This window comes from Syngnathus scovelli, chromosome 2, assembly GCF_024217435.2.
Source record: "Syngnathus scovelli strain Florida chromosome 2, RoL_Ssco_1.2, whole genome shotgun sequence".
In the NCBI taxonomy this organism is placed as follows: Eukaryota; Metazoa; Chordata; class Actinopteri; order Syngnathiformes; family Syngnathidae; genus Syngnathus; species Syngnathus scovelli.
The window spans coordinates 12,738,016-12,748,662 of record NC_090848.1 but is presented as its reverse complement, the minus strand read 5'-3'; the positions used below and the strand labels follow the sequence as shown (position 1 = coordinate 12,748,662).

Genomic DNA, 10,647 nt, shown 5'->3' with positions numbered 1-10,647 from the left:
GAATCTATGCAAACTTGCAGTAGTCGGGTCTAAAGAGTTTGTCACTGAACTGGTTCCAGTATGCATAAATTAATGGGAATTATTTTAAACTCTCTCTACTTGGAAAATCACGAGCCACTTACAAGAAGTCATTACACATAGAAAAGAGAAAGAATTCAAATCTTGTTTATCTTACTAAAATAGCTTCCAGTCAATTGGTTTTCAACAAAATTGTAAAATGTGTTGGAAGGTCACAGAATTAAATATGGATTGAAATATGAAGAGCTTAGAAACAATCAGAATTGTCCAAAATTATGCGGTGCAGCCCCGCATACCACATTTCAACTTTTCAAACAGAAGTGAGCTCATATTACAGTCACTGTTTACTGTGATGCTACACTATAGCAATGTCATCCATCAGGTAAAAAAAGTGACAATGAGTCCCTCAAAAAGTCGCCGACAACGAAATCAAAGTGCCATTCCTTGGCGAACACCTCACCCACATTGAAGGACGAGTCTTTTATTTGGTATATTCTTGCATGGTTACCTCACCCTTCTCCTATTTCCATTTCTGCTACATATTTGCTGCACATTGTGTCTGAGTTTCTTTCCATAAATACATTTTCAGCTAAAGTATAATGCTAGCGCCCACTAGCTTACACATTTTGTTTGATCCCTTTTTTGTTTACCAACTGTAAGGCCAAATAATTTTCTAAACTTTTTTCTCAATGTAATTTTGGCATTTTAAACCATGTGTCCAATGGATACCATTGTTTTAAATATCTCGACGGCACAATCTCCAAACACCATGTGCAGATGTTTTGCTGCGTGCATGTTCCACGTGCTTAGATAGTGTGAACCCGACAAACATAACCTTAGCCCCTCCCAGTTTGATTCCCAGTGGGATACACACTAGACAAAAGGGATCAGTCCTGCTTCATTAAACCCACCAGGACGAGGACGGGAGGGCGGACGGGTGGAGTCGACTTAAGTGCGGGTGGAGGCTAAGAGGGGTTTTCCCGGGAAAACAACCGAGGAGTCTATTCTTGGGACAGTTTGGATACAATAGGAGCATTTCTGTGCTGGTGTGAAAGGCACAATGGCAGTGAGAAAGCCGCTAAATAGTTACCAGGGCATTCAGAACATTAACAAACAGCATCTTTTCATTGTGCGGTGACCATCTATGTGTCACATGATCCCTCAACTATTGCATCATTCATGCTGCGTAATTCCGAATCGCTAAAAAGCACACACACAAGCACACACACACACACACACACAGCTGCTGTGGTGTCTGGACCGCGATTGGTCGCGGTTGGCTATCCCTCAAATGGGTGGAGAGAGAAGGAGAGGTTTAATTGAATGCTGACGGAAGACAATGGGAGCAGCAGGTCTGACAAGGGTGAGGAGCAAAAGTGACTCAGGCAAATGGCTGGACTGTTAATCGGAGGGAGCGTGCAATGACAACATGTCTTGGGAATGTGAAGAGGCAAGAACTAACATGACTCTACAAGCTGCGGCTTGAAAGATAAAAATCACATGGACTCCCACAGCATGTGAAGGACTTTCCTCCCTTTCTTCTTCGTGAGACGTAAGAAGCGAAGAAGGCTGGAGGGGTGGCTACACAAAGAGAAGGGAGTGTGAGAAAGCTCCAGTCCCTCACACAGTCTCCCCCCAACCTAACCTCCTGCTGTATGGGACACAATTTACATACCAATATAAGGATCCCGTAAACAGACTGTAATTCATGCGGAGGAAACAGAACGCTGACAGAACCAGAGCCTGACAGATATTGTCCTCAAAGGAAGTGTTTTGAAGGAGGGGAAACACATGATGAAAAGCAACAAAATTGATTAAAGAGCTTGTTTCAAGCATTCCATAGACAACCCGTGGCCATGTAGACTAGGGAGTTGTCCATGTTGAATCTCAGTAAACTGAAAGGAAATCAACACTCTCTAATACAGCCCATGTCCCGTTGGACCTCGAGCTGAACCGGGCTGTGGATTGAGTCATAAATGTGGAACAGAGAGCTGTCTCACAGCAGCCATTTTGTGTTAGAGATGATGTTCCCAGGACCATAAGGGCAATAGCAGCAGTAAACATGTCAAAGGACATACGCGGATATAGTATGTGGATGTGAAATTCAGACCAAACTAAAGTGGGATTACACACATATTCTTTGACCAGCTTCTCTTTGGGATACAAAAAATAGTGATGGGAAAATGAAGCTTCAAAATTGCTTCATGAACCAGTTGCTGTACTTTTTGGTTCCTCCAGATGGCAGTGTGGTTTAAATAAAGGGGTTTAAAAAAAAAAAAAGGCAAGTCACTGTGCTTTCAGCCCATTGTTGATGAGAGTGCAAACTAGAGGAGTCAAAAAAATACAATTGCTTCATAAAGCTAATTTGAAGCGTCATTATACCAATCACTCACAAAAAGATTAATGAGAGCATTGGACCATCGAGCCTCTTTGACACACTCACAGACACAACAAAAACAGATGCCGTACACCTTCTCCTGCTTTTAGTACTTTCAAATCTGTAGACTACTTCCGCAAATCAATTTTAGGAAAGAACTGAAACCATAGCTGACATATGTATACTTATATAATTCCAACACATTTGTTGACAAAGCTGTGGCGAGTCTTACCGTGTGGCAAACATAGCTCGGAGGGAGGAAAAGGTGGCCGCGTCCTCCTTAAGGGTTTTGAGCTCATTCCTCAATTTCATCATGGTCTCAGTCACCAGAGCCTTCTCGTTTTCGTACTTGCTCTTCAGGTTGGCGAGAGCAACTTCAGCAGTCTGTAGGCAGCGACAAGATAACACAAAACTTATGAGGTTGGATACCAAGGACAATTATTCTTTTTTTTTAGAGATCTACTTAATTCTGCCTTGTGTACAGTAAATCATACGGGTAGCTTGATTCTATTGTTAGTTGTGAATAAATAAGGAGCTCTCATGTCTCTGTTCTGACTCAACCACACAAACTTTAAAGGGGCAACAGCTCCATTTCTTTGTGCAGCTGATACCAAACGGCGGCTGCCCCCACCCAAGTTAGCAATGGACCACATCCACATTTGTTCAACAGCTGAAAAGCCTTGGAGGAGCTTCTATCCCCCCTATCTTCTATTTCTGTCCTTCAAGACACACTGACAAATGTTTGTGATATTAAATTATCTGCAAGAGACAAACTAACCTGCTTGTTAGCCTTCAGAACAGTCCTCAGAGTAGCAATCTGTTCCCTCTTTGTGCTGAGGAGGGATTTCAGTTTGAGGATCTCCTCCATGCAGGCCACTTTGTCCTTGTCGGCCACGGCGCCGAACTCCAGAGAAGCCACCCTCTGGCGTGACAGCTCTGTGGTGCGGTCTACGGCTAGTTGCAAGTGCTTGATCTGGTCCCTTATGATGGCCACTAGATTGTAGATGTTCATGGGCTCGCGACGGTGGTCGGACACTGGAGAAGGCAGAGACGGAGCACCATCGTTGGGCTCAGTCTTAAGGGGCTCGGGGAAGAGGCCCTTGGTGAGCAGGATGGGAGAGCGGCGGCCGCGGCCTTCAGGGCTGCTACGCCCGCCCTTGCCCTCTTTGTAGAAGTCGAGCATGACGCGGTTGGGTGTCTCATTGTTGCACATGCACACGTGGTTGTAGAGGGTCGCCAGTTCTTCGCTGAACGTGACCAGCTCGTCTTGAGCCACATTCAGGCTGCCCTGAGATTCACCGGCCACGTCGCTTAGCTGATAACAAAGGGACAGAAATGAAGAGCTGGAACAGACTTGATGTTGATTTTCAAGTAGGATCTCAGATTCAACATACCTTGCGCAGCTCCTTCTCCATCTTTTCCTTCTCGTCTTTCTCTAAACCTCTTGTCTCCTCCAGAGTGGACAGCTTCTCTCCGAGCGTAGTGACATCGTTCTCCAGCCGGTTACGCTCCTCTTCATAGCGGGACTGACATGCCTGGTACTCTGCCTTTAGAGTCTTGAGTTCTTCCTTCAGCTCTCCAGCTTCTGAGACAGCAACCTAGAAAGCCAAAGATGATGGGGGATAAACATCCTTAACTCATTCTATCTACGCAATTCAACTCCAGGCCACCTTCTAACCTTGTACTTGCACTCCAGGATCTCAGGCCCATTGATGTCCACCTCGTAGTAGTCTCCATCTTCATTGCTGTCGCGTTCCTTCTCATTATCCAGGGCCGACTGGCGCTCCTTGCTGGCCTGAAGCTTGCGGATGGCATTAAGGTTCTCTGTCAGACGGTTCACCTTCTCCTGGTGCTCGGACAGAGCGCCGTTGGCATGCTCAAGTTGTTTCTGGGAATCCTGAAGAGTGGACAGCAGGTTGACCTTCTCACGCTCCATCTGGAGAGACATGATCATAAAGAAGATGAACAACATGTTGACTAGTCCATATATTACAATCCTTGAGCTCAGCCAAACCACAAACCTGAATCAGTTGCTGCTTAAGCTTCTGGATCTCAGAAATGTTCAGCTCACTTAGTAGGTCATCCACAAGACTGGGTGCTGGGTTAAACAACTCTTCCTTCTTGAACATGCGGTTGTCGTCAGTAAGCAGCTTGCTGAAGCCATTCTCGTAACCGTGAAGAGCGTCGTCGTTGTTGGGTTCGGTGTTGGCATCATCGGAGAATTTGAGGCCATCCAGAGAGATGCTAAGAGGAATGCAAGGGGGGGGGTGAGAACTTCTCATGGTATTTTTAAAGATGTTGCCAAGATTCTTTTTCTGTTCACCGCTTACCTGTTGTAGAGAGTGTCACCAATGTTCATGTAGTGGGACAACTCCTTCCTCAGGGAGGCTTTCAGCTCACGCTCAGTCTTGATGGTCTCGAGAGCTTCACTAAGCTGGCGCTCAGCAATCTCCTTCAGGCGGATGGCATCCTCCAGTTGGCTGTTCAGGAACTGCATATCCTCCTCCAGACGACGGCTTTCATGCTTCAAACCCTCAAATTCAACCTAGGCAGGGCAAAAAGCAGAGCAATCAAAATGATGTGGAACTGTCTTTTTGTATTTTCTTTTTGTTGGGAAGAACACCAAAACAGAGATCTTGGGCAAAAACCCCGCTGAAAAATATATCGTCATTAAATCTGAATTCAGCACTTCTTTTGCAGAGTTGAAATTAAATCCTTAAAAATAAAAACTCAAATTTTCCAGCTCACCTGGCCCTGCCTGAGTCCCGAGACCTGCTTCTGCAACGAGATGTTTTCCTCCTCCAACTCGGTGTAGTCCTGCAGCTGACGAGCCTCGCGGAACTTGTACTCCTTGATGTCATCACGCAACTGGTTCCTCTGGAGCTCCAACATCTGGCTGTTCTGTGGCATCCAAGTGACACGGCCCATCCGAGACAAAAGAGAAAGACAAAGAGTTGTCAGTGAAACCCTTTGCAAACTTTAAAACACAGCAGTGGAGGAAATGTCGAGTGACAGGACTCTGTTGCGTTGTCAGCTTGTCTCATTAACCAAATCCAAATCTCCATCTGGTCGTAACCAACATGCGCTTGATGATGACATGAGATGCCAGGTGTCTTTCCGGCTGTGATGCCACAAAAATACACTTAAGCCTACTTGATGACGTGCAATGAATGTACATTTCAGCAATGACATGCTGGCACACTGACACACAGTGCAGCAAAGCCTTCATCAATTATAAAAAGATGAGCGCCAAGAGAAAGCCCCTTCCCCCACTCGTAGCCGCAAATCTGTAACGACGCCATCATTTCTACTCACCAGCTTGATTTTTTAGTACAAACTCGTCTACTTTTGGCACAGCAGCCAAGCAGCAAAAACAATTGTGTGATCTAGTGACGTGAGAAAGGAAGTAAAAAGCACATGCACTCACACACCGGAGATGGTGTCATCATCGTCTGAGCCGTGTGGGGAGCACGTGGGACTCTCAGCAGAGATGACCTATTAGCTACATCATTAGCCTGCCAATCCCTTTTGCCATGTGGCCACTACTACTCACGCTGACACCACCAATCACATTAAGCCATTGCATGCAAGATCCATCCATCCATCCATCTTCTTCCGCTTATCCGGGGTCGGGTCGCGGGGGCAACAGCTTCAGGAGGGACTCCCAGACTTCCCTCTCCCCAGCCACTTCATCCAGCTCATCCCGGGGGATCCCAAGGCGTTCCCAGGCCAGCTGAGAGACATAGTCTTTCCAGCGCGTCCTGGGTCGTCCCCGGGGTCTCCTACCGGTGGGACATGCCCGGAACACCTCCCCAGGGAGGCGTCCAGGAGGCATCCTGATAAGATGCCCGAGCCACCTCATCTGGCTCCTCTCAACGTGGAGGAGTAGCGACTCAACTCCGAGTCTCTCCCGGATGACCGAGCTTCTCACCCTATCTCTAAGGGAGAGCCCGGACATCCTGCGGAGAAAACTCATTTCGGCCGCTTGTATCCGAGATCTCGTTCTTTCGGTCACGACCCATAGCTCGTGACCATAGGTGAGGGTAGGAGCGTAAATCGACCGGTAAATTGAGAGCTTTGCCTTTTGGCTCAGCTCTCTCTTCACCACAACGGACCGGTACAGGGTCCGCATTACTGCCGACGCTGCACCGATCCGCCTGTCGATCTCACGCTCCATCCTCCCCTCACTCGTGAACAAGACTCCAAGATACTTGAACTCCTCCACTTGGGGCAGGATCTCATCCCCGATCCGGAGAGGGCATTCCACCCTTTTCCGATCGAGGACCATGGACTCGGATTTGGAGGTGCTGACCCTCATCCCGACCGCTTCGCACTCGGCTGCGAACCGTTCCAGCGAGAGCTGGAGATCACGGCCTGAAGAAGCCAACAGCACCACGTCATCTGCAAAAAGCAGAGACGCGATGCTGAGGTCCCCAAACCGGACCCCCTCAACGCCTCGGCTGCGCCTAGAAATTCTGTCCATAAAAATTATGAACAGAATCGGTGACAAAGGGCAGCCTTGGCGGAGTCCAACCCTCACTGGGAACGAATCCGACTTACTGCCGGAAATGCGGACCAGACTCTGGCATCGGTGATACAGGGACCGAACCGCCCTTATCAGTTGGCTCGGCACCCCGTACTCCCGAAGCACCCTCCACAGAACCTCCCGAGGGACACGGTCGAACGCCTTCTCCAAGTCCACAAAACACATGTGGACTGGTTGGGCAAACTCCCATGCACCCTCGAGGATCCTGCCGAGGGTGTAGAGCTGGTCCACTGTTCCACGGCCAGGACGAAAGCCACACTGCTCCTCCTGAATCCGAGGTTCGACCTCCCGACGGACCCTCCTCTCCAGCACCCCTGAATAGACCTTACCAGGGAGGCTGAGGAGTGTGATTCCCCTGTAATTGGAGCACACCCTCCGGTCCCCCTTCTTAAAGAGGGGAACCACCACCCCAGTCTGCCAATCCAGAGGCACTGTCCCCGATGTCCACGCAACGTTGTAGAGGCATGTCAGCCATGACAGCCCCACAACATCCAGAGCCTTTAAGAACTCTGGGCGGATCTCATCCACCCCCGGGGCCTTGCCACCGAGGAGTTTTTTAACTACCTCAGTGACTTCGACCCCAGAGATTGGAGAATCCGCCTCAGAGTCTCTAGGCCCTGCTTCCTCAATGGAAGGCGTGTAGGTGGAATTGAGGAGGTCTTCGAAGTATTCTCCCCACCGACTCACGACGTCCCGAGTCGAGGTCAGCAGCACGCCATCCCCACTGTAAACAGTGTTGACGTTGCACTGCTTCCCCCTCCTGAGACGCCGGATGGTGGACCAGAATTTCCTCGAAGCCGTCCGAAAGTCATTCTCCATGGCCTCACCGAACTCCTCCCACGCCCGGGTTTTTGCCTCAGCAACCGCAGAAGCCGCGTTCCGCTTGGCCATCCGGTACCTGTCAGCTGCCTCCGGAGTCCCGCAGGCCAAAACGGCCCGATAGGACTCCTTCTTCAGCTTGACGGCATCCCTTACCGCCGGTGTCCACCAGCGGGTTCGGGGGTTGCCGCCACGACAGGCACCAACGACCTTACGGCCACAGCTCCGGTCGGCCGCCTCAACAATGGAGGCGCGGAACATGGTCCACTCAGACTCAATGTCCCCCGCCTCCCCCGGGACGTGGGAAAAGCTCTGCCGGAGGTGGGAGTTGAAGCTCTTCCTGACAGGAGATTCTGCCAGACGTTCCCAGCAGACCCTCACAGAGCGTTTGGGTCTGCCAGGTCGGACCGGCATCTTCCCCCACCATCGGAGCCAACCCACCACCAGGTGGTGATCAGTTGACAGCTCCGCCCCTCTCTTCACCCGAGTGTCCAAAACATGCGGCCGCAAATCCGATGACACGACTACAAAGTCGATCATCGAACTGCGGCCTAGGGTGTCCTGGTGCCAAGTGCACACATGGACACCCTTATGTTTGAACATGGTGTTCATTATTGAAAATCCGTGTCGAGCACAGAAGTCCAACAATAGAACACCGCTCGGGTTCAGATCAGGGGGGCCGTTCCTCCCAATCACGCCCTTCCAGGTCTCACTGTCATTGCCCACGTGAGCATTGAAGTCACCCAGTAGAACGATAGAGTCCCCAGAAGGAGCGCTCTCCAGCACTTCCTCCAGGGACCCCAAGAAGGGTGGGTACTCTGAGCTGCTGTTTGGTGCATAGACACAAACAACAGTCAGGACCCGTCCCCCCACCCGAAGGTGAACCCCAATGTGCAGGCGCCCAGCCGGGGGGCAATAAGTATACCCACACCTGCTCGACGCCTCTCACCGTGGGCAACTCCAGAGTGGAAGAGAGTCCAGCCCCTCTCGAGAGGGCTTGTACCGGAACCCAAACTGTGTGTGGAGGCTAGTCCGACTATATCTAGTCGGAATCTTTCTGCCTCGCACACCAGCTCGGGCTCCTTTCCAGCCAGAGAGGTGACATTCCATGTCCCAAGAGCCAGCTTCTGCAGCCGGGGATCAGACTGCCAAGGTCCCCGCCTTTGGCTGCCGCCCAGCTCACATTGCACCCGACCCCTTCGGCCCCTCCCACAGGTGGTGAGCCCATGGGAAGGGGGACCCACGTTTCCATTTCGGGCTATGCCCGGCCGGGCCCCATGGGCGAAGGCCCGGCCACCAGACGCTCGCCTTCGAGCCCCGCCTCCAGGCCTGGCTCCAGAGGGAGGCCCCGGTGACCCGCGTCCGGGCGAGGGAAAACTAAGTCCATTTATATTACTCATCATAAGGGGCTTGTGAGCCGTGCTTTGTCTGGCCCCTCACCTAGGACCCGTTTGCCATGGGTGACCCTACCAGGGGCATGAAGCCCCCGACAACATGGCTCCTAGGATTATAGGGGCACGCAAACCCCTCCACCACGATAAGGTGACGACTCGCGGAGGGGTGCATGCAAGATGATTCCATAAAATCAGACTGGATAACTTCTCCGTCAAATCGGAAGTGGTGAGGACAACACCCTTTATGTTTGCCGCATGAAATAAATAATCCCCACGTGCAGAGTTGAGCGGCGGCAGATGTTCAAAGTCTAATAATTCATATTTGGGTGGGGTTGCATGTCTAATGAGTTTTGCTGTGCGGCAGTGCTGCTAATTTATGTAAGCGCACGTCACCATATAGCTCATCCTTAATTAGATAGCTCTGGTAATTTATTGTGTGAATGCTCAAAGTAATACACATTTTCCATTAATATATATGTATACACTACAGAGGTGTTTATTTCTGAGGAAAAATGCACATAATGAGTTATTACACTTAATGTTGATTTAATTATATTCCAATCAATTGTGTGGCGGCAAAAGGGACTTTCAACTACTTTGCTAGTTAAATTTAACAGCCTAATATCCATTGCTGGAAGTTCAGCTACAACCACACGGACTTCCAAAACACTGGCAAGAAAAAAAAGTAAAAAAGACAGATTTTCCAAATCCATTTACCGTATTTTCCGCACTATAAGGCGCAGCAGATTATAGTGCGGAAAATACAGTAAATAATATTTAAAACAGGACTATTTATGGGTAGTTTATTTTCATCCTAATCATAAATGAAGTCAAATGTTTGTGTGGCACCAACTTCTGCCCTCTTCTAACAGCTTATTGTACAAAAATAAATTCTGAAGATTTGTGCCAGCTGGTTGCTCAAGTATCTTTTCGGTCAAATGTCATTTGTCTCAGCTGGAGGGTCCATGCTGTTGATTTAAGATGAATGCAGGGCACAAGCAAACTTGATTAAAAGCCCACCCCCCACTTCCATCCGATTACAAAGCATGCCAGAGCTTTGACCTTTCACCTTCACGTCCTGTGCCACGCATTTCCTTTGCACACTGAAGACGAGGTCAGCTGGCCCCCGGCTGCCTGGCAGAAAGTTATTAGAGTAAAGGGGAGACCTTGTGAACTAAACAGGCAAGGGACACTAACATCTCCCGGGGTGGTGAGAAAATGTGTGTGGCTGATTAGATAGTGAGGTGTGTTCGATGGCCATCTGACAGAGCCCAAAAAAAAAAAAAACGAGCTGGCTCCTTCCCCCAACTGTCGCAGGTCTGAACAGCTGCCCGCTCACCACACACAAAGCGACAAATGTGCCACTTCCATTCAAAGTGGGTGGGCACATTTTGCAATAAGTGCTCAAAGGCAGTCATGTTTGAAGGAAGAATCGAAAACGACAGTGAATATGTATGCATGACAAAGCAGATGGTTTGCTTTTTGATTTCTAG

At 49.5% G+C, this 10,647-nt stretch overlaps 1 protein-coding gene across 1 annotated transcript in view; it reads right to left on the bottom strand.

The window, feature by feature from the left end:
* LOC125988103 (protein bicaudal D homolog 2) overlaps positions 1-10,647 on the bottom strand; it is a 28,091-nt gene that overhangs the window by 4,711 nt on the left and 12,733 nt on the right. Inside the window, exons 3-9 of the mRNA XM_049752916.2 lie at positions 5,144-5,296; positions 4,726-4,940; positions 4,417-4,639; positions 4,074-4,331; positions 3,790-3,993; positions 3,174-3,710; positions 2,628-2,779 (exon numbers count right to left, since the gene is read on the bottom strand). Of these exons, the coding sequence (XP_049608873.1) occupies positions 2,628-2,779; positions 3,174-3,710; positions 3,790-3,993; positions 4,074-4,331; positions 4,417-4,639; positions 4,726-4,940; positions 5,144-5,296 (1,742 nt within the window). The remainder of the gene's footprint in view (positions 1-2,627; positions 2,780-3,173; positions 3,711-3,789; positions 3,994-4,073; positions 4,332-4,416; positions 4,640-4,725; positions 4,941-5,143; positions 5,297-10,647) is intronic.